Raw genomic sequence first — 24,994 nt, 5'->3', positions numbered from 1 at the left:
ACACCATTTAAACCAGGTGAGGTCACCGCATGTGTGGGAGCTGGAACAAAAGGGCTAGCTAAGGCATATTGAGCAGGGCTGGAGGCTCTACAGTGAAATAAGACAATCACTAACCAAATCAGCAATGGACAAGGATATTGACATTAGGGAGAGGCATGTGTAGATCATAGGGTCCATTGAGTAGCTAGGCGAGCTGGAGACACGGCGATTCAGACAGCTAGCGGGCCGGGGCTAGCAGGCTAGCAGAAGGGCCTTGGGGGACGTCGCAACGGAAGAGTCTGTTGTAGCCCCCTCTGACGGTTACGTCGGCAGACCAGTCGGGATGGATTGGCGGGGCTCCGTGTAGGTAGTAAAAGGGTCCAGGCCAATTGGCAAAATAGGTATTGTAGCCCAAGAAATTGGCTGATGGTCCTCTTCAGCTAACAGTCCGATATGCTCTAGACAGCTAGCGGGCCACGGCTAGCAGGCTAGCGGATGGGCCTTCAGGGGACATTGCAACGGAGGAGCCTGTTGAAACCCCTCGGGCGGATTACGTTGGTAGACCAGTCGTGATGGAATCGGCGGGGCTCCGTGTCGGCAGCAAAAGGGCTCCAATACATTTTTGGCAAAATATGTATTGTAGCCCAAGGAGTGGCTGATGGACCTCTTCAGCTATCCAGGAGATGGGCCTAGCACGAAGCAAGCACCAGTTAGCCTGGAGCTAGCCTCGGGACAGAGACGTTAGCCAGGAGTAGCCACTCGGATATCAGCTAGCTAGCTGCGATGAGCCAGATGAAAAGGTTCAGAGCTTGCAGTAGGAATCCGGAGATGTGGTAGAGAAAAAGCAGTCCGATATGATCTGCGGTTAAATCGCGCTGTGCAGACTGGCAGGAGTTGACCGGGTTGAGGTTAGCTGATGACGGCTAGCAGTGGCTAACTGACTAGTAGCTGGCTAGCTTCTGTTGGGGGTTCCGGTTCTAAAGTATAGAAAATGGCAGATCCATACCACATTGGGTGAGGCGGGTTGCAGGAGAGTATGTTGAAATTGAGGTTAAAAATATATACGAAGAGGAAAAAAATATATGTATGTATGTATGTATGTATGCAGATTTTCTTCTTGTGCAATCGTTAGAAAATAAAATTGATGACCTAATATTAAGATTATCCTAGCAAGTGGACATTAAAAACTGCAACATCTTATGTTTCACCGAGCTGTGGATGAACGAAGAAACGAACAATATAGAGCTGGCGGGATTTTCCATGCATGTTCATCCACAGCTCGGTGAAACATAAGATGTTGCAGTTTTTAATGTCCACTTGCTAGGATAATCTTAATATTAGGTCATCAATTTTATTTTCTAACGATTGCACAAGAAGAAAATCTGCAGGGATGGTTAAAAACCGCATTTGTCTGGTCAAATTATCTGTCCGTTCATGTCGAGTGTCATTAAGTTTCAAGACTGTTCTTTTGCTCAGTCTTTTTAAGAGTCTTGAAGGGTTGTAAAGGTTGGGTCCCAGTACTTCTCAAGGGATTCCTTTCCATGTTGTCTTCTCCCATTGTGTCAACTGATATGAAAATTATGTGTGTGTGTGTCTGTGTGTGTGTCTGTCTGTCTGTCTGTCTGTCTGTCTGTCTGTCTGTCTGTCTGTCTGTCTGTCTGTCTGTCTGTCTGTCTGTCTGTCTGTCTGTCTGTCTGTCTGTCTGTCTGTCTGTCTGTCTGTCTGTCTGTCTCACATATATATGTATATGTATGTGTATATATATATGTATATGTATGTGTATGTGTATATGTATGTGTATATATATATATATATGTGTATATGTATGTGTATATGTATGTGTATATGTATGTGTATATATGTGTATGTGTATATGTATGTGTATATATGTGTATATATACATATATATGTGTATATATACATATATACATATATATATGTGTATATATATGTGTATATATATGTATATATATATATGTGTGCAAACCTTTTATTTTAGATTTTTAATGTTACACTAAACTGTTTGATTCGTTGGTGCTACCTGGTATTATTTATGCTTCAGCAGTATGGGGGCACAAATTATACCTGGGTTAATGCAGTTTTTAACCATGCCTGCAGATTTTACCTCGGTGTGGGTAAATGCATGCCCTATTGAAGACAATATTGTCTGGAAAACTCTATGAATCACCAGTGGCTATGTTTATTTTTTAATTTTTTTTAATGGAAGCGATTTTTGCAGCATGCCAAATGAATGTCAATGTAAACGTGTTTTTATGGGCTTGTGGTGTTACAACTGCAAAGAAAAATGTTATACCATGTCAAAGCTTTTTTCAACATCGGTATGACTCAGCTCACTGATATAGGCAGAGTGTATACTGGAAATGGCCGTGGTGCTTTTGAGTCAGCACTTTTGGAGAGCAAAACTAAAGTGGTACCAACGGATAAACAAACCTGAAAGTAACAAACTGCACACCCTACAGGCTTTTTTAAATGCACTTGTGGGACAGAACCCTATCCGTACTGTTTTATCCAAGCAATATTGAAGGTCTTTTGTAAAATGTTGATGTGGACAGGCCAGTCTTGCTATTGAGACTGGTCGATACACAAACACTCCCCTAGATAAACGTGTATGTACGAGCATGCCTTGCTTTACTGTGGGTTATACAATGAAATTAGGGATTTTTAAAAAATTTTGTCAGATGTCCAGTCCTGACGAAAATAATCAATTGTGGAAAAGGATTCAGGTAACAATAATGTAAATGCTTGTGCCAAAGCCCGCCACAGACTTTTCTTTAGAAGTGCCTGATTGTCCTTTTATCCACTCTACTTTAAAAAATAAATAATACTAATTGTTTATGCGTGCATGTGTATAGATGTAATGCATAATACATGACGCCTGTACTGTGATTGTTTTGTGTCAATTTGAGTGGTTTTAAGAAAAATAGTTGTGACACTTAAATTCATGTTTCTATCTGACTAGTGAAGGACTATAGGATTCCTATGCTGTGCCAACGCAAAGGAACCCTCTAGAAGTCCTGTAATTATGAAGTAAATGGACTGCTGTGGCAGATCGTTTAGGACGTGATGTTCTTACCAAGTTTTCCTTCCCATATGAATCAGTCTAGACTGTCTGAGTTCTACTTTCAGAGCCAGAATCCTAGTCCACGAATCAAGTTGCGCAGCGCTATGTCGTTTGGAGTTCCTACTAGAGATGATAAAAGTGCCTAATCTCACCCGTCTCATGCATTCAGAGTTCAAACACTGACAATAGCCATGGGTTGTGCACTTATCAGATGCAGCCAAAGTAATCGTTCAGGAGGGATGAATGCAATGCTGCGTCTTTTTTTTAAAGTCTTATTTTGTTGTGTGTGTGCACGTACACATTGACTCACGCACAGATTGATATGTATGACTTTTCTTCTGTGCACCTGGCAGAGACTTCTGTAGTCATGTGGAAGGAATGTGGGTTCATTCGTTCTAAATGTCCATCTTGTCGTATTAAATTGAATCTGTCAGACTGCAATTGGCATTCTGCTGGCGCACTGCTCTGAGTGATTGGCTCTGGATAGGCACATGACTGTAATGCAATTGATTCTTACTCGCCAAAGGGGCATTCATGCCATAACCCTAGCCACTGGCTATGTTCTCCTCCGACTACGTGTTGAATTCTCTGGTCTGTATATAGCTCTCCGGTTGGTAGGCTATTACACCTCTGTTTTTGGCTGTCTGCCTGTATCATGACTTGTCATTGGTCCCAGTGATTAAGACCAATTAAGGACCCCTTCTGCCTTCTGCATGGTATTGGGAATCACTGGAAATGGCCCATGTCATCGTAATGTGTTAACTCCTTGGACTCTGCAACCTCTCCAGTCTCACAACATCCCTTTTTTCCTCCTTTCACATGAAGACTAATGCATTTCAGTCAGTGCAGATCAAATCATTTTTGGTGCATTCACAATATCTTCTTACATTACTGTGATATAATGCCTCCTCTTGAAACGGGCTTTAGGAACAGTATCCTGCGGTATGGAGCCCATATACTTTGGGTGGAGGTCATTGTTGTGTTGTGCTTTCCCTTCTATAAATTCAGTTAAGACAGGCTTATGGCAGACCTCAATTCTCTCAGCATTTGCGCCACTCCAATTCTCCTTCCCACTCCTCTCCCCTAATTCAATTCTGTGTGTGTGTTTACAGCTCAGTGTAGGCTCTGTCACTGACCCTGTAATGGTTTTCTAATCACTGAGTTGTGGCTAGATTGCAGCTGCACATTTGTTTGTCTATTCTGCAAGAAATTAAGAATGGGAGACGGGAGACGGGTAGACGAGGGAAGAGAAGACTACTAAACTGGCACACAAGGATGAGGAAAGCTTGTCAACGGATTGGTGTGTTCTGGGGGCTGGTTCAAAGACCTGGATCTTATTCAAATAAAAATGGGTTAAAGTGGAGAAGGCTTTCAGTGGAAGGATTTTGGTTTGTCAGGAGGGAGAGGTGCAGAATTTTCCAGCACATCCACACCAGCGCTACATACGCTGCCTGGCATCAGCAATTAAAGTGGAATAAGAAATCACACTGAATATATTAATCCCCCCTCTCGTCTCCCTCTCTTCCCCCTCCTTCACTCCCTCTGCTTCCAGCTCATATCACATCTTTGGTTTTGTGCAATGCAGTCTCCTCTGCTATTCCTCTGTCCCCCTTTCTGCTGCCTCTCCTCTGTCTCCCTCTCCTCTGTCCTCCTCTTGTATTTTCTGGGTATTTTCCACCCCTTTTCTTTCTTCCTACCACCCCAAGAGAGTTTGGGACTGAAATCTGAGTTTCAGTCTAGTGTTCTCTGGGTATAGGAGTTAGATATGAGACTTCTGACGTGTGTGTGTGTGTGTGTGTGTGTGTGTGTGTGTGTGTGTGTGTGTGTGTGTGTGTGTGTGTGTGTGTGTGTGTGTGTGTGTGTGTGTGTGTGTGTGTGTGTGTGTGTGTGTGTGTGTGTGTGTGTGTGTGTGTGTGTGTGTAATTATTACTATAAATTATGACATTTGGGTGCCAGTCCTTTATTGGAAAACATTTGTCTTCAGAGGAGACCTGACTTAGCAATTATTTTTGCAATAACTTTACCAGAATAACAAGAATGTAATTATTTTATACCATCAACATTTTAATGACATGAATCAAAATATGTACAAAACATAATGATGATGAAATAGAATGAAAGATAAGATTTAAAGACCTTGACATTATGAACATTAAATGTCATACTCAATCTGCTGTGGCCGTGTGTCCTTGGGTCCGAAGTTGTTGTGCTTGTGGCGTTCTCCTTTCCTCGGATTGTGTTCCTGGTTGCTTTGTCTTTTGACCCTTTGTTGAGTTGCAGAGGCTGTGCTCTGAAGTGACTTCTCCTTCTTGAATGTTAGCTCTTTAAGTCTTTACCTAAACTGCTTGTAATTAGGTTCTTCAGCCCCAATTAGAAATGTACTAAATTGCAGGTAGGAGCCTACTCTTTCCCTAAAAGGTACTTTCCCTAACTTATCAGTTACTAGTTCGTGCCATGAAAAGCCAAGGCCCCTTGGTAGGTGTGCTAAGATGGAGGTTCTTTACCTCCTTTTGAGAAGTCGCTGAGCTGCTGGGCCCAGGGCAGAGACAGATCCAGGAGAATAATTATTGAGTTGGAGAGAAACTGCGCTTCGCTTACAAAACTCGTGCAAAATGTATGACAACATTAGAGATGCATATTTCCCACAGATAACACAAAGAATTGATAAATTCCCATATCTGTTAGGCAAAAGACTGCAGTGTGCTGTTAGGTTCAGAAAAAAACTGAGTTAAAAACTCAAACGAATGACTAGGAAAAAGCTCAAACCAAGTTTATTCACCTGCTGGGTCATATAGCTGGAAAGACAACATACAAGTCCCACAAGCATTTTTTTTTAAATGTTATACCGTTGAACTAGGCAGAGTCATCTCCTTGCGTGTCTAAGATACACTGTCCTCTGTTAGGCAGAAACACACTAGGTTCCTCTTATGGTCATGGCCCTGCCTAAGTCCAGGACCCGCATGTGTGAGGACTGTAAATCAGATTGGTCTTCGGGGTGCCCCCCTCCCAGCAGTGTCTTCTCACTTCAACAGTTGACCTTATCTCCAGTTGAGTTCCACATCCCTCATGGTTGTGGTTCCTCAGCAACTGGTCTGCCATATCAACAACTGAAACTAGACTTGCCCTTTTGCCTCCCTCCTTAGGAACATTTCATATTCAACAATAACAGAATATGAGCTTTCTGCATGTCCCCTTTATTTATATATAAGCGCATGTAAACTTCCGACTTCAACTGTGTGTGTATGTAATTATATATATATATATATATATATATATATATATATATATATATATATATATATATATATATATATATATATATATATATATATATATACACACACACACACACACACACACACACACACACACACACACACACACACACACACACACAGTTGAAGTCGGAAGTTTACATACACTTAGGTTGGAGTCATTAAAACTCATTTTTCAACCACTCCCCAAATTTCATGTTAACAAACTATAGATTTGGCAAGTCGGTTAGGACATCTACTTTGTGCATAACGCGCACAATTTTTCCAACAATTGTTTACAGACAGATTATTTCACTTATAATTCACTGTATCACAATTCCAGTGGGTCAGAAGTTTACATACACTAAGTTGACTGTGCCTTTAAACAGCATGGAAAATGATGTAATGGGTTTAGAAGCTTCTGATAGGCTAATTAACATCATTTGAGTCAATTGGAGGTGTACCTGTGGATGTATTTCAAGGCCTGCCTTCAAACTTAGTGCCTCTTTGCTTGACGTCATGGGAAAATCAAAAGAAATCAGCCAAGACCTCAGAAAACAAATTGTAGACCTCCACAAGTCGGCTTCATCCTTGGGAGCAATTGCCAAACGCCTGAAGGTACCACGTTCATCTGTACAAACAATAGTACGCAAGTATAAACACCATGGGACCACGTAGCCGTCATACCGCTCAGGAAGGAGATGCGTTCTGTTTCCTAGAGATGAACGTACTTTGGTGCGAAAAGTGTAAATCGATCCCAGAACAACAACCAAGGACCTTGTGAAGATGCTGGAGGAAACCGGTACAAAAGTATCTATAGCCACAATAAAACGAGTCCTATATCGACATAACCTGAAAGGCCGCTCAGCAAGGAAGAAGCCACTGCTCCAAAACCACCATTAAAAAAGCCTGACTGCTGTTTTCAACTGCAAATGGGGACAAAGATTGTACTTTTTGGAGAAATGTCCTCTGCTCTGATGAAACAAAAATAGAACTGTTTGGTCATAATGACCATTGTTATAATGACCATCATTATTTGGAGGAAAAAGGGGGAGGCTTGCAAGCCAAAGAACACCATGCTTTGCTGCGGGAGGGACTGGTGCACTTCACAAAATAGATGACGTCATGAGGAAGGAAAATTATGTGGATATATTGAAGCAACATCTCAAGACATCAGTCAGGAAGTTAAAGCTTGGTCGCAAATGGGTCTTCCAAATGGACAATGACCCCAAGCATACTTCCAAAGTTGTGTCAAAATGGCTTAAGGACAACAAAGTCAAGGTATTGGAGTGGCCATCACAAAGCCCTGACCTCAATCCTATAGAACATTTGTGGGCAGAATTGAAAAAGCGTAGAGGCCTACAAACCTGACTGTTACACCAGCTCTGTCAGGAGGAATGGGCCAAAATTCATCCAACTTACTGTGGGAAGCATGTGGAAGACTACCCAAAACGTTTGACCCAAGTTAAACAATATAAAGGCAATGCTACCAAATGCTAATTGAGTGTATGTAAACGTCTGAAATTGTGAGTTTAAATGTATTTGGCTAAGGTGTATGTAAACTTCTGACTTCAACTGTATTTATCCATCTATCTACATACACATACTTTTAACATGTAAAGTAATCAATAAGTTCTAGTCTGGTAACATGGATACGTATATTTCAAGCTAGAATCCAACAGTGCAATCACAGCATCAAGATGTGTGGCCCGTTGCCATGAGAAAAGGGCAACCAGTGGAGTACAAACATTGTAAATTCAACTTATATTTCTTTCTTCTCCTACTAGTCGTACTACAACTATTTGCATATTGCTAAAACACTGTATATAGCTGATAATATAACACTTGATGTCTCTTTTTGAAACTTTTTTGAGCGCAATATTTACTGTCAAATTCTACGTTTTCTTGTTTTTTTGGTTTCTCACTTTTGTTTAGTTTATTTCACTTGCTTTGGCAATGTAAACATGTTACCCATGGCAATAAATCCTCTTTGTATTTAATTGGTAGAGGGGGAGCGCTTTTCTATTCCTGCGAGATCACATGGTATCGCACCTAGGTGTGAAGGGCCCTTTTTAAGACTAATTGTCTTGGAGGTAGAAAGTGAGGAGAACAGTTGGGTTAATCCAATATGACAAAACGGCCCGTTGCTTCAGTTGGAGGGGATTACTGCCTTGATTTGTAATTATGTCTTACTGAGACCTTGGTAACGCTGTCTTAGCCCGTGTAAATACCAAATGACAAAACAAGTCAAGAAGAAAAATAAGAGGCAGAAGCTGCTTCCCCCCCAGTGATTTTCACCAGATGAGCCTGTGCCTCTTGATGTCTTTGTTTTCTGTTTATCAAGTTTGAAATGCAGCCACTTTACTTACTTTAATTTCATGTAGTAGTATCTTTTTAAAATTGGATTTTTGACTGGGCACACTTTTTTTAAAGCGCAGTATAGAGAATGTGAACACTGCTACAGGAATGTCAGCTATTATATCAAGTATGTAACGTTCCACCCACTAAATGATAGAATTTCACAATTACATGCAATTTTCTTACAATGAACTCTTTTTCGTTTGACCCTACTTGTAGAAAAGCCCTTTAAACATATTTTTCTAAATGCATTTTCTACATCAAATGTATTGTTTGGTGGCGAGCAATCCTGTTTTGGATTGAACGTTAACAATCAAAAGAGGTCAAGGAGTAGGTAGTTTTGTTAGTGGGCTCAGTAGGCTGAGTGAATGAGGAACTGATGTCATCAACCTTTTTTCCGAAGTGGTTGACAAAGTCTGTGGAGAAATAATGGTATACATTTTGTGATGGACGTATAAAATGATTGCCGGTTTTCAAGCTACACAGTTGTTTATTCTCAGCCTGCCCAGTTGTTTCTGCAATTGTTTCTGTCCGTTTAGAAGATATTCCGTCTCTCAGACATAAGCAGCGTCCAACCTACTCCATGGCCTGAGATTCTGTTTGTCATGTTTTATAGCACATTTTGCCTGTGTGTTTGACTGTTCATAAAGTATTTGTCACCACCAGCCAAAATGTTTCAATCCATTGATGCAACAAAAAACTCCTGCCCAGACACTTTGTTCCTTAAATTGATGTTTAACATTTAATGTAAGTACAACTCTGTCCCTTCATCTTATTGGTAAGAAAAAGTGTTCCCTCAGCCTCGAGGCACAGACATGCACACATATATATTTTAGTCATTCAATGAGCGGTAGACAAAAGTGATATCATTGACTATCATTTGCCTCCGAGCAATTACAAAAACATTCCCTCATATCGTGTGGAACTCTGAGTTTTTGAATTACCATTAAATAGATTTTCTACCAACCTTTTTCATAATTAGAATTGCTAAATGGACAGACGTTTCTGTAAAAGTTCACAGCAATAGGGTTTGGTTTTTAGTTTTGCCTCTCATAGTATCGTGACGCATCAGATTTATATTCCTCTCCATCCGTGACTGAACAGAAACCAGTTCCAGCTCCCTCTGGAATGTTGGCTGTGGTCACAGTGGACCAAGTGTCAGTTATCTTTCCTTACCCTGAATACCTTTTCTGTGCTCTGTTCCCCCCCCTTTTCCCTCCCCATCTCTCAGGTTTATTTTTCAAGTGCACTGAAGGCGTGTCATGAACCCAACATCACGTTTTAAAATGGGAATAGATATTGCTGTGTGAACTCTCAGCTTCACATCAGTTGTGAATGTCACCACACTGCTTGTGTATCATGTAGGGGAGTTTCTCACAAGGTATCTGAAGTTGTCACGGGTATCGAGAGGAAAAACAAGATTCTGAACTGGTAACTCCTGTAGACATACCAGACTGGGAATGTTATGCACAACCGAGCACATTTTCTTCTGTTTTCCTTGTCAATTCAGATAGCAAAATTCTCTCTTTGTACTCTCCCCATCTTCTTCCTGTCAGTGTGGACCTGGTTCATGCTCAGCTGCACGTGTGTGAGGGGCGTAGCCTGCCAGAGCTGGGCCTGAAGCAGGATAAGATCCGGATCAATGGCTTCGCCATCCAATGCCGTGTGACCACAGAGGACCCTGCCCGCGGCTTCCAGCCTGACACTGGACGGCTTGAGGTAAGCAACACCCCCCTCCCTCCCTGCAGACCGCTGCCACTCAGTTATAATGAGGCGCAGTCTCTCCCTCCATGTAGGTCCAGAAGGTTTCCTGACCCATGAGCCCTGACAGAACTATTTCCCAGGAAATAACCCTCCTAGCTCTACTTATGCATGTCCATTTAGGGTTCTGTGGTTGAGTGTTTATTTAGTTAATGCTGTAGACTTGGCGTACCGACCCTGTTCCCACAGGAGCCCTCTGGTCTGAATGATTGTTGGGGATGAGTTGCGTCTTGAAATAAATAATGGAACAAATATTGATATCCCCCGGTTGTTTGACATGTAGGCCTTGAATCAGCCCAAAATCCCCATCTGTTCCAGCTGTAGATTGTCTGTCTAGTCTGGTCGTCTCTCTGATTCACACTAAGGAGCTAGGTTTTTTCCTAATGCGTTAAGAGTTCAGCCTCAGATCTGCTCGGACTGCCCTCGGGGATCTATCTGAGCACATATATCCAGTAAATTGCCAAGCTTAATGGAAAATACGGAAATACCACCCCAAAACTATCTTTTGGTATTTGATATCCACGTGCCCTTAATTCCTGAGACGATTTGCAAATTCTTAGCTCTTTCCTCAGAAAATTGGGAACGCTTGATGGTTTTTCCTTCAATGAGAATGCAATTCTCCATAATATAATAAATATATAAAAAAAATATGCCATTTAGCAGACACTTTTTTTTTATCCAAAGCAACTTAAACATGCGTGCATACATTTTACATATGGGTGGTCCCGGGAATCAAACCCACTCCTGGTGTTGCAAGCCCAAGACTCTACCAACTGAGCTACAGAGGACTATGGAATCAAGTACCCAGTACAGGCAGCCTGTGTAAACAAGTTCTGCATCAAGGTGCTGAGAAAGTGATACTAAGTTCTCATTCCACAGTTCTGAGAGTTAAGGATGTATCAAAAGTCGTCGTCTTTGTAGTCATGAACGTTTTCTACTTTTTCTCAACACACCCTGTGGGATTTGGAACGGTCTCTGTCTCTGTGTGTCTCTCTTTCCTTACCTCTAATTGAAAGGCAATGTAATGCAGCCGGAGTTCTTGTCCATGAGAGATGCAGCAGGTGATGGGTAGAGCATCAATATTGACAACTTGATGCATTATGGATGGGCATGGATTTGAGTAAATAGGTGTAGAGTGGAGCCAGATGGGTGAAATGCAGAAGGAATGTTTCAGTGTTGTCCAGGGACAGGGTAGTAGATGAGGTACACACTACAGACGGGTTCTCTTTCCTTCCCACTTCTCCTCTCTCTTCCAAGTTTGTCTGAACGAGGGCTAGCTTTCAGTCCTCCAGGCTCTGCAACTAAGTGTCAACCTATATTTTTCTTCTCTGCTTTACGAGAGAGAAAAAAGGTAACACCCCCACTTGTAAGCAACGTGTGTTTGTGACATCTAGTAACGACTGGGGAAGAGGGAGGGAGGGGCGCAGGTTTACCTCCGGACTTTCTCCTCCTGTGTTTCTTCTTCAGAAGCTAATTTGAAGACACAATGATGAATGAGGATGCAACTCCTAATGGATAAAATTCAGATATGCAGGGCGAGTAGGCGCACCGTCATTTAGTAGCAAGGGAAAAGAAGCGTTAATACTTGTCATCGGTTCAATAGGTAATCACCGGCATTGGATCAGTGCACTTTGTTAGATTGTCAACAGTTCCTTTGAATTATTTTGACATCAGTCAATATGTTTTTGTATTCTGCTCACTAACTGGGCAGGTGGTAAATGAAATAGCTGCTCGTGAAAACAACAGATTTACCTCTGCCTACTTTAAACAGTCTGTCAAGGAAATGTTCAGTATCAGTATGCCAAGAAATTGACCAGCGTCGTTATTGTGATCACTGCGTTGTCGTTGCCATCATCATCATCATTATGGTCCTGAACAACAACCTTAGCATGATGAATGTTGAGCTGAGACATTTCAGACTGTTTGGAATGGGAGCTTCCCATTCTACTGGAGAGGTGCTGGGTGGCACCAATAATCTCCCTTTATATATCCGATTAGCCATTATCTAAACTCCATGCATATTTGACTCTTCGTGCAGATATTCCCAAGGGCATGGCCAATATCATGGAGACATTTTAATTCAGTTGGGCTTGCATCTGAGAATACTAAACAAAAGTCAAGGTTGCACACGTTGAGTAAGAGTTTTGCTGAATTGGTCCATGAAGACTTCCATGTTTTATTTGTTGGCTTTCACAGCTCCAACGGCAAATCTTTGAACCAGTGGTGCTATTTTGTTTTTCTGTGGTTTTCAGATGGCCCAGGGAATAAAGGCAAAGCCGACGATAACATTAGTATTCTGTATTAAGCTCTGTGTTGCCCCCATGTTAACAAAACCATCATTTGTGAAAGTGCCCGGATATTCCCAAGGCGAGACGACGTAAAATGTAACATGTACTTGTGAATTCCGAGCAGGGAACAGGAGAACTTGCAGGCTTTCTATAAACAGGCAAAGTATGTTTGTGGTGGCTAGCTTTCTAGGCTCTCTGGCGGTGTGATCTGTCTTATTGTTCTCTTAGGTTTTTGTGCCAGAAACTGGCATGGTCTGCAGACTAGCTTCCACATTAAGTGACCCACCGTGGAATAAAGAATATTACTATTTTCATGTATTGTGGACTGACTAGACCAGGATGATTCATGTATTCATATAGATGCATGTTTTACGTATGCACTTAATTTAGGACTGCGTCCCATCCCAGCCACACCCCACTCTCAGCACAGTGAGACGTCCCCAGCTCCCTCCACTGCTAAATATGTATTAGTACCTGTCCTGTTCTCTTTATCCATTAGGTGGATGAATACTTGAACCACTGTACTGAGCAGGGCCGTTTCCAGGGAACCATTCTATATCAGTGTTCTGATGACTCCTGCTCAGACTAACTTATACTGGCAGGCAAATTTTAATTCATATTTTTAAATTCATTAATGACCCCTGAACGACCCCCAGACAATCCTTGTCCACAGACAGGATTTTAACTTTTCAAAGGACTACCTCATCTAATTCTTGGAATAGCAGAATTGTTATTTTAAAGGTTCACAAAGTGAGTATATTTTCTGTGCTCAAGTAGCTAGTCACCCCCCCCCCCCCCCCCCCCCAAAAAAAGGGTCAAACCAGGAAGATGAGCCGTTTGAAACACTTGAATCTTGTTCAGCGTTTCTCTTCCCTGTGGTTAGTTGGGCAATCTCACTTGTAACCAGAGGATAGCCATGCTGGCTTTAATGACATAGCGACCTGGCATTAGATCGAGAAGGCAGCTCAAGACTGCAGATGTCTGGACAGCAAATCTCAGCCACGTTCAATATTCCCAGAGGAGTTTCACATGCCCCGTTGTACAGTCCGTCTCTCTATTGTTCTACTGCCTCTGTTGTTCCCCACTCAAAAATGTGGGAACAGCTGACCTCAAACTACTGCATTGGGGTGAGATTTGAAATGGATGTATTTGAACATTTATGGATTTGAAAAAGGCATGTCCTCCTCAAGTTTGTTTGGCTGTTTCTACTGCAATATTGATACTGTCACTGAGCGAGGAGATGGATGTTTCTTGTCCCTGCTTTCTCAGTTGCCATTAGTGGCCTTCCAACCCAGTGCGTGCAGGGACTATTGTGGTGTAGGTTGGAAGGTAGGGGGAGGAGGAATTGAATCACTCCACGACTACATTTATACAGTGTTAATGAAAGCTGAAGGGGGGGGGGATTGAATAATTTGTATTTATAGCACAGGAGGTTCAGGGCACCTTTTAATTGGGGAGGACGGGCTCTTGGTAATGGTTGGAGTGGAAATATATGGAATGGTGTCAAATACATCAAACACATGGTTTCCATGTGTTTGATGCCGTTCCATTCGCTCCCTTCCAGACATTATCATGAGCCGTCCTCCCATCAGCAGCCTCCTGTGATTTATTTTTATATAGCTCATTTTAAAGAGCCGTTTACTGTCCTTTTTATACTGATTTGAGTTCATGTTTTCTTCATCCATTGACCAGCAGTTCATGGCCAATGGAATGAAATGTAAGGGTTTGAAATAATGCCGTACACCCACCCACTAAATTCCTGAATGCACTGAATTCATGCCTCTTCACGCTTGCCTCTTTTCAGTCTCTCCTGCTGGGGCTGATGCTTACCAAGATCTCCCATGTTTGCATTTACCTTCCATTCTTTCACACTTTGCCATTTTTATTTATTATTCTACTTGATGTTGGGCTACTATTCTGTGTTGTCCTTTATCACTGCTAAGTATTTCGTTTTTTGCATTGTGACGTGTTAACATGAACAAACCAGACTAGCTTAATTTAAAAGCATATTTATCAGAACTGTCCAATGTAATACCCTGGTTAATATTTCCTTTGAATTTAGAACCCGCTGTATAGTACCTCTTTTTGTTTCTTATGAGGTACGGTAGTACATATTAAACCTGTATAGTCTACCCTGTTTAGACAGGCACTCGTACCAATGTTGTTCATCGATGGAGAGCCCCATCTGTTGCAGACCCTGTAAAATAACCAGTCAAACTAAATCTGTCCCTGCTGCCCCAAATGAAATTGAAAATGTCCCATTTGCTGATACTTTGAAATGAATATCATTGCGCAGCCCCCCCCCACCCCTTGTCCTGCGCCTAATAGAAACCAATTCACTGTAATTATGATGGACATTCTATTCCTCATGAAAAATGTGCCTCTGCACCACTGTATTTTATAGGTAATAAAAGTCTCCTCTTTTCATCCTCTGTTTACCCACGTTCTCCCCATTTTCGGGTGGTTTCCATTATTCATTCCTCCCCCTATCCTTGTCTACTCCTGTTTGCGTTTTCTAATTTTCAATTTTGTTTTGGTCTCCTGAAATAATTTGGTTCTCTTCCCTTATCTCCGTCCACTGACTTCATTTCCCTCTTTTCTTTTTTTCACCTCCAACTCCTTCGCTCTCTCCCTCTTTCACCATCTTCCTCCTCTCTGATGCATTTTTAGTTTTAAACAAGTAATTTTTTTTGGTTTCCCTCACTGCACACTCTCCCTCTGCTTGACATTTTCTTTTCTCATGCAATTCAATTCCATCCCACTCCGCCTTTCTCTCTTCCCACCTTGGTTTGTTTTCAGACAATTGTTTTGCGCTCTCGTGTCTTCATGGTGTAATCCCTTCTGCTGTTTCTGTCCTTCTCTCTCCTGTTCAATTTGTCTTCTGTCCTGCTCTCCCTTATCCCCCTCTCCGAACAGTGTTTGTTGGCTCTTGATGAGTCTCCTACGCGTTGCCTTGCCTTGCCCCCAACCACAGCACTACACCACCTCTGAGTGTCTCTAATGTCCAGCCTAATGTGATTGTGTGTCATATTTGCAGTATTTCTGTATGACCGCTGACCCCGTACTGCTGCGTGTTCCAGGGAATGGTTCAATGGTTCCTAACCGCCTTCCTCTCCCCGCCTCGCCACCATGTTTCCTCTGAGATCCAATCTAATTAACGGGTCATATTTGATATTGCTCTAGTCTCCCAGGCACGCATCCCAGACTCATTAGTCTTCCTGTGTGTGTGTGTGTGTGTGTGTGTGTGTGTGTGTGTGGAGAATGTGCATTTGTTCAGTCTACTTGTTGTCTCCAACTGGGGAATGTCAGGTTGTGTATGTTTTTGCAGCATCTAGAGAGCTGCTGTCTGCTGTGTTTTCCTGCCTAAACCTTGAATTATTAATAATGTCACTTTCAGCTGCCATGTAGGTTACAAGTCTCGTAAGGGGTGTCCATGGAGTGAACAGGTCTTTGTCTCTCTGTGTGTCTCTGAGCGGGACGGGGCATGAGAGTCCTTCTCCTGATGTCTTAATTGCAGCAGTGGTGCATTGCTGCTATGTCACTGGGATTTGTTGGATCCGTTAAAGTACGTGGCGGCTCAGTTTTTGCAGGGAGGGAAAATGCTTACTGATGGGAGAGCAGGGTTTCCGTTAGGAAAATGTGGCACCGGACATTTGACTGGCAGCATTTTCATTTACCAGACATTTGAGAAATGTACCTGACCCATGTGCACTGTTAGAATAGGCTAACGTTCCACATTACATTTTTCTCAGCCCACAAGACGAGTAATAAACAGCAAAATCACTAGCCTGTCAATATACTATCCGCCATAGTAGAATAGAATCTATTCTGTTGGTCAGCTTGTCGTTCTGTGCGAGGAATAAATAGCCTATTCCAAACATACTCTGGGACAGCTGTTGGTCAGCAGAACCCAAATTCATACAACCAGTAGGCCTAGGCTACATAAACAATGTGGCTGATGCAACAGATCAGAATGTCTAGCTGTAAAATATTGATCAACTATTATTTCTTCACATTTTATAAGCACAGCAATGGAAGTCGTTTATAAAAGAATTGCCTCCACGTTTGGTTGTATTTTGGCTAGGCTACTTTGGAGCAAGGTAAACATGTTACATAATATGTAGTAAAATGCTCAGGTTTCAAACAATTAAGTAGGCCTATATGTTTTCAAAATGCATACTACCGCAAAGTGGTGTGATGCGCGGAAGCCTGCCTACCGCTATACGCAATTTGAATGGGAAGTGCGCTTCAATTACCAGTTGAGAAATAAGAAAAGCTCCTTTTTTTTTCTTTTAAATCGTTTTTTTAACACGTGATTTCATGTAGAATTGTTGCGCGATGATTTGGCTTCTAAAAGCATGTTTCTCTCCAGCAGCAACAGGAGCAGTAGCAGCAGCTTTTGTGCTGGCTAACAGATTTTCAGCTTAAACCAGGCTCTGTATCTGTATGCTCTGCGAGTGTGATAGTCGTTATGAGTCTTATTTAGGCCTAAGGAAAATGCACACCCAAGTTAATTCAACTAAATGGTGCAAAATGAACCCATAACCCGATGAGCATGACCAGTCGAATGTGTTTTCATCATTGAATGGGCTAAAAAAAACATTTTATTTTTGCAATTTGATTTAAAAAAATTATTCTCCCGGACAGTTGGCCGGCGTCAATTTTATTTATCGGCTTTTAATTATTATTATTTTTGTCTAAAGCCGTCCCAAAGGACACCCTGTGGGAGAGATTTGAGAAGTGTCCGCATTGTATCAGCAGTTCAACTAGCCGCACTGGACATACACATTCTCAGGCAGAGCTTTAATATATTTACATCAATCATTTCACTTGTTTCAAAAAATAAAATCAATTAAAAAGCAGAAATATCTAGCAGCAAAAAGCTTGTTTCCCCCTAGCTTGACCGTGAAGACAGTTGTCTGGTCATATTGGGCTACGTAGTGCAGCTGATCTTATTCCACTCCTGTGTGTGACGTTGGCCAGGTCGACAGGAGGTGTTCAGTAGACATGCTGAACAAGTCTATCTGGCATACCGTGTTCCTCCGGAGGACCCTGCCTCTGTTGTGGATGTGCTCTACACAGCTGGGTAGGCTTGGGCAAACCTTGGGTTGAACTTGTCAAACTGATAACGCGTTGGAAGTCGTCTGTAAGTGAGGGAGGCAGGGAAGGAGGGGAGATGCTAAACACAGGTGGTGTGAAGCCTTTGTTGGACTGACAGTTTTTTTAAAGTCAGGTTGGATGGGTCCTAGAGGTTGTGGTGTTAGAGGATGCAGCGTGGTACGGGTACATGCTTGTCAAGCAGGTTTTAGGCTGTGTGAATTAGTGTAGGTGTTGTGACCTACTTTTGAGCGGAGGATTGCTGTGTCTAACGATGGAGGGGGAGGGGGAGGGGCGCTGAGTGGAGTTGGATTGGCAGGCCGCCATCTTAAGTTGCCCTGTTACCTTGACGACAGAGGTTGAAGCGTCGCACAAGCATCCTGACAGAAACGAGCACGTTTAGACCCCCCTCAAGCCTCCCTCCCATGATGCAGCATGTGCTCCAAGACCAGAGCGCATTAAACCTCAGATCAGTTTAATCTCCCAGACAGCGTGAGAGATGCAGGACATACACACTGAGTCTGGCCCGAAAGGTTTTAGTCAGTGTGCTGTGGCAGCGTGATTGGACATCATCCAGTGTTACCTTGGAGTCATGTGGTGATCTCCTCTTTCTGCCACAAATACTGAATGTTGTTTTTTTCTGACACTGTCCATTACTGTGTTGCTGTGGGCTTCATCCCTCTGGGTAGATTTCCGTTAATAAACAGTGGTAATAACGTTTATCAGAAAATTCTCTATTCTTCAAATTAGGCTACTGTTTGGAAAACGATCAAACACAATCGTAGTTGCTCATTTGGTTACTTTTCTATATATTAAAACCACTGGCATACGATCTATCCCGAAATGCTAAAATGTACTATAAAACATTATTCGGCTGAGATTGCGACTTCCTATCTAATTGAGAGATTTGGACAATTGAAATGTGAGCGCTCCAAGATACACAGCGGCGCAAAGGGTGGGGAGCAGCACACCGCAGAACACAGCATCTCTCCCAGCTTCTCCTCACAACACGAGGGCTGGGGCTCTGACGCTTGCAATGCAGGTGGACATGTTTAATTGTGTTGGGAGGCTGTTTGGCTGCGATTGTTCTGATATGTGTAAGGGTCCTCCCTGCAGTGCCTCTCACACAGTGAGAATGAGGTTAACAGTGCTTTAATCCCTACGCTGGGAGGCACACGAAGGCAGAGTGATGGGAGTTTGGAGGATGAGAGGGGTGACTCTTACGGAGCTAAACACGATTTTCAGTTGCATTTTCAGTTTTCAACCAATAAAGAGATCAGCACAGCACGGTAATACCAAGCTTGAATAATTCAGTGGTTCAGTGCCAACACTATGTGTCACCCGTTTAAGGGCAATATCTGCTGTTTGGAAGGCTAGCTTTTTATCCTTGGCCTGTTCTGATATTGCACAGAGCCTAGCCCAAGACTTTAAGAACATCCTCTCTTTTGTGTGTCTTTTCAATCAAACCTTTTCATTTGGAATGTTAGCTTTACTGGCATCCTGTGTGCTTCTTTTTGATGAAAAACAATCAAAAGTCTTAGAATTTTAATTGGCCCATGGAAATGCAGCTTGTTTAAAGGATATCAGCTAATTTAACATATCGCACAGCTACAGCTGAGACTACCACTGACTAATTGAGTGAATTGACAAACATGAAACTTGGGAAAAGGTTGAGTGTTGAGCGTTATCAAAGGATAGGAATTGCCACATTTGTAAATGTGCATGTACTTCGTACATACTGCGTATCAACAGGGTTGCTCTTTTCCTGACGCCTGTCTTATCTGTTGCATTGCTGCCTGCATACCCCGTAATTCTTCTGTCCCCGTTTCTCAGGTGTTCCGGACTGGAGAGGGCATGGGCATCCGTCTGGACAGTGCCTCCGCGTTCCAGGGGGCCGTCATCTCCCCCCACTACGACTCCCTCCTGGTCAAAGTCATCGCCAGCGGGAATGACCTGCCTGCCGCCGCTGCCAAGATGAACCGGGCGCTGGCAGAGTTCCGTGTCCGCGGGGTCAAGGTAGGGTCATTACCCACAGCACGTCGTGTCTAAATGTGTCGTGTGGCCACATTAGCCTTTTTTTTATTTTTTTTATTCTCCAACTGCTCGACTCAAGTAGTGAAGCAGTGTGATGTATGAGGTGGATGGCTTCAAATCTAAATGTATCCAGTCATCAAGAATTTAGAACTTGTCAGAGAACCCGAAAGTGCATGGAAGTGCATCTTTTGAAAGTACCCCGTTTTACCCTCACCTGAAACTGTCTGCATGTGTCATTACTGTGTTATGGTCAGGGATGCTTTTGGCATGAGATCCTTAGTAAGGGAAAAGCTACATAGTGAAAAGTGCTGAATGTGGCAACTCTGGAGAGGAGAGTCGTGGAAAGCAGGAGCTCTTCGAAAAGGATGTCAGAAGGCTAAGTGAGCAGGGAGAAGTGAACTGTGTTGAGGCCATTACGGGCCATTAAGGCCAGTCAGGTCATCTATACCTTGATGATGAATCTGGTTCTGATCAAAGGCATTTTAATCACTACGCTACTGTACTGCAAGGTCAAGTGAGCTCTGTTCCTTCTCTATTCGTAGTTCCATCTAATCCAATCCACGGGCGACAGATAAAGTCAATGATGAAACATTTTCTCCACAAAACCTAGATTTGTTTTCTTGCAAGAAGCGCATCTTTTAAATGGCACCATTTTAAGTGGCCAATTATTTAGTAGCAAGGGGAAGTAGAAGCTAATTATACAGGGGATGGGATGGCTCATGTGTAAGCATGTGACAGAGGATGAAAGGCTAGCATATTAGAAACATTCAGGCAGGAGGAGTCTACTTTCAACTATGTATCGAAGAGGGCTTTGGTTTGGAATTGTAAAGTAGAGAATTAGAGATATAGATCAGTGGGATTTCTTTGTTTATTTGATACTAGTGTCAATAACAACATGTTCACATGAAAGCAAAGTATGAAAGGCAGTAATGGCTGTCTGGATGTATTTTTGTCGGATATGTGAGAGGAGATTCTTGCTCTGCCAGCCTTAGTTTTCCATGGCTCTAAATGAAACCTTTGATTGGGGAAAGTGTGTGTGTGTGTGGGGGGGGGGGGGGGATTTGAGCGAGGGTTAGAGGCAGCAGCTGCACCATGGCACAGCTGAGCTTTTGATGGGCATGCAGCGGGGCAACTCTCCAACATTGATCAGTGATGGAACTCCGGTCTTCTGACCGTGTCCGACCCCCTTCACACACTTGCATTTCCTCCCCCAGCCTCTTCAGACCTCCAGCAGCGTAATCCCTTCTCTTGATCGTCCTTGTTCTGTTTCAGCCTGTCTAGTTTCCCCTTCCCGAAGTTGTGTCCCTACTCCCCTCCTCTTTTTGACCTATGCTGATGCAGTGTGACAGACTACTGCCCTGGAGTTGTGATATTTCATTGCTCCTTTATTTCCCCTATCTTCAACCCCTCTCAGCCTCTCCCTACCCCTCGCTTTCCCCAAGTTTATGCTCTCCTCTGCCCCAGAGGTGTTTTGTTGGCATGAGGATTTGCAAAGGCAGCACTCCAAAATATCAAAAGACATTAAAGCTGCTCCAGATCATCCCCTCTCTGCTCCACAAAGGCACTAACAAGCCAACTGTCACGTGTTAATGGCGGATTTTCACTTCAGGACGGGTGAACAAGTTCAAACCATGTCTGTTGCCCAATTCCCTCCCTCCATTTCTTTGCGTGTGTGATTCATTTCCCTCGCTGCGTAAGCTAAACTCTTTCTCCCTATTCCCCCCCCCCCCCCCCCTCATCATGCATCCCTCCTTTCCCATTTGGCCATCTCTCATGCTGTTCCTCCCAGTAGAGGAAGGCCACTCAAATCCCATCAGGCCGCAGCAGTGTCTCTTTTATTAAGCAGCTTCAAATAGCTCATTTATTTAGCACTGACACCACCAGAGATTTAATTACCTGTTCAAATAAGAGCCAAGTCGTTTCCTCACCAGCATCATTAGGTGTTAGGAACCAGAGGACTTGCTGCCAACATCTGCCCATATTTACAAGCGCAACATATTGACAGGGAAAAACTGTCAAACTGTGATACTACCCTAGCCCTAGGCAGCACAGGTGTCATGTTTTACCAAATCCCTCATGATTTGATGGGGGGGAAAAATCCGTAAACATGTTGAAATCCTGTCAAAAAGTAAATCCCACAATGTCTTTTCTGGGCGTAGGGAACAGACTCTGACTCTCCGAAGTTGTGCTTCAGCAAGATCTCAGGTATTCCAGTGCTCATGTCCACTGTACTGTTGTGCTAATAGCTTTGCGGTGTACTGTAGGGATGCCGGTGCACCTTGGGAAGACTAACCAACAGTACCAACCCAATGTCCATTACACGTAGCTCTGTCTCATTTTGCAGCTGGACTATAAATTGGCTTTAAATGGAGTTTTCTGACCCCCTCTCTCATCTGCAGATAGAAATCGTGCCTTTCGTGCTCTAGAAAATGACTCTCTTGGGTCCTACTGGAGGATTCCTGTGCCCACCATCAGTTTTATCTATTGTGTCCCCCTTTCTCCTACCACCTCCTCGCCCTCCCTCTCTCGCCCTCCCCTCGGTTATGCGTGCACACACACACACACACACACACACACACACACACGGATGAGAGCGAAGACAAGGGTCTTGAACAATTGAGACGGGAGCACAGGTTATTGCCAGCTTGTGTAACTACTCCCTTCCTTTACGTGTAGAATCTGACGATGTGGCTCGTGGTCCATACCAAACATTGTGTCGAGCAGGAAGAGTGGTTTTACAAGGGACTTTGAAGCCCTAATCTGCGCTAAATGGTTCCCAGAGGTGTGACTGGTGTTAGAGGGAGATATAGCGAAATGAAGCAGGGGGTAGCGAGATGGGGAGAGCAGTTGTGTGAAATTGAGATGAGTGGGAGGCTGCTTAAAGAGAAGAGGAGGATGTTGTGTGCAGGCAGGCTAGAGACAAATTATCCATTTTCTTTTTTTTCTTACCTCGCTCAGATGAACATATGTGATTTTTATGATTATGTGTTTTTTTTTATTTTTTAGTCGCTGGGAGTTGAAATCGTTGCCGCACTCTGCTTCAAAGCGGGATTGTGAATTAGGGGCATTCAATAAGGATCTAAGGATTTCACAGCTGTGACACTTATTGTCATCATACCCCTGTCTGCTTACCTCCCCTCCACACTAACACCCCACACTGCTCCTCCCCAAACAGTCTCTCTATGCAGTTTAGTGATGAGGAGACATTTGTAGGACCAGGGTAGCAGATAAACAAGGATTTTAATGATGTATGCAGCAGTCTGTTACTGACCACTTAAACATGCATGTACATGAGTCATTTGCATGAATAATACTCAAGCCCTCCAACGCTCATTCTCTCTCCCCCTCGCTCTCTCCCTCCCTCTGTACCTGTCTCGCACATTTGTCTCTCGCACACAAATAGAATTGTACTGAATTGTACGGCTACATTAATTTCCCAATTTGCATCTGCTACTGATTTCCACAGCATGTTCTTTTAGGAGGGTTGTGATTCCCTCAAGGAACCAACCACAAAACATCCAGAGTACTGTTCGAGTTCTGTCTTTATATTGTGACGAAGCCTAGCTTGTCGAAATGGTCATTTCACGTAAAAAAAGAAAAGTAGACTGATTGTGGTGGATGAAGGTGCCTCTTTTAAGATTTTGAAATTCATATTGGTGGTTTTATGTGGAATGAGTGTCAGTCTCTCAACCACTTTCTCTCGCAAACAGACATCCACCCACACACTTGTCTCCTCTGATCATAGGGTGTGGCTGGGGTAGAGGTGCTTCAGCGTGGCAGAGTATATATTTTCAATTCAAATGGGAGAGTAAGAATGCTCGTCTGTCCTGTTGAATTACCGTGTTTTTCTGCTCAAGTCTCCAGTTGTGAATAGAAAACACCTTGGCTCTACATCTGAGATGGAAAAAGTCAATGCTGTCACTTAAAATGGTTTTCCGTCTGGCTGTCTCACAGGCGACGCCTCGGGAAGACGTTTGAGGGGGGGGGGGGGGGGGGGGGGGCAGATTACAATTATTATTTTTTTGCCCGTCGATGAAGAAATTGCAGCTACCCTTAACATCGTCCCACCAACGCAGCTCAGTCGTAATGCCCAAAGCGTGAGAGAAAAAAGGTGTTTAGCTCGTCAAGGTAGGGCGGCGTTGGTGTCCAGACATGGATACGCTGAAGCCTGTTTGTGCTGCTATCGGTACAGTTGTAATGACAAAAAGAACAAGGCGTGTAAGGACTGACCATCAATTATATCAAAGTAATATTTTGAACCATGTTGAAGCTATACAGTGTTTATTTACATTTGCGTTGTTTACAAACGTTGGAATAAAACAAGCTTGACTGAATTGAAAAAAACTTTCTTTGGATGAAAAAAATAAAGGTTGCCCGCACTACAGAGGGCTATATCGGTCGACTAATGCTCACAGCAGGGGTTTTATATGCAGGGATAGAAAACGGCCTGCCGGGGTGAATGACTTGGATCGTACGACACTAAAGGATATAATGACTACTTAAAATAACTGCTTTACTTTCTTATCCAGCCTATTGGGGATGTCTGCGCTATTTCCGAGATGTTGAACTCGTCCTGAACTTAACGGCACAATTGTATCTACATCTTAGAACACTCTAGCTTTACCCAAGCTGGTCCTGTTTAACTGGGAAGATGTTATAGTAGTTTCTAAAATAACCACCAAGATCTGCCAATCTGGGCCCGTTGTCCACAAAGCGTCTCAGATTACAAGTGCTGATCTAGGATCAGGTACCCAGCTGTCCATATAACTGTATTTATTATGAGCTAGAAGGCCAAACTGATCCTAGATCAACACTCCTACTCTGAGAGGCTTTGTGTATATGGGCCCAGATATTAACTGGACTTGTCAGCAGAACATGACATAGCTGGGCTCTACGATGTGAACAATGGTTGGTTGTAGAACCGCGGGTCAGTAGTTGCAGCACCGCTGGGCAGAGTTCACATTGTGTTTGTGTGAATTCTCCAATCAGCATTTTTTTTAATTGGCTGAAACAGGTCAGCAGTTTGCCTCTGGCAAGAAAAGAGGAAATGGATGCGCACACTTCTCTCACACTATCTCCTTGTCGTCTCACTTAAGTGTGTATCGGCCACTCAATCACACAGCTCATGCTAATTGAGCTCG

The 24,994-nt window shown here is 43.1% G+C and overlaps 1 protein-coding gene across 1 annotated transcript in view; it reads left to right on the top strand.

Annotated features, from left to right (window-relative positions):
- LOC106603157 (pyruvate carboxylase, mitochondrial) overlaps positions 1-24,994 on the top strand; it is a 95,343-nt gene that overhangs the window by 23,302 nt on the left and 47,047 nt on the right. The window contains exons 9-10 of the mRNA XM_014196466.3: positions 10,230-10,392; positions 19,653-19,835. Of these exons, the coding sequence (XP_014051941.1) occupies positions 10,230-10,392; positions 19,653-19,835 (346 nt within the window). The remainder of the gene's footprint in view (positions 1-10,229; positions 10,393-19,652; positions 19,836-24,994) is intronic.

Source organism: Salmo salar, chromosome 04 (assembly GCF_965601325.2).
Source record: "Salmo salar chromosome 04, fSalSal1, whole genome shotgun sequence".
Lineage (NCBI taxonomy): Eukaryota > Metazoa > Chordata > Actinopteri > Salmoniformes > Salmonidae > Salmo > Salmo salar.
The sequence above is the reverse complement of the archived record's forward strand: the minus strand, read 5'-3'. Positions and strand labels throughout refer to the sequence as shown.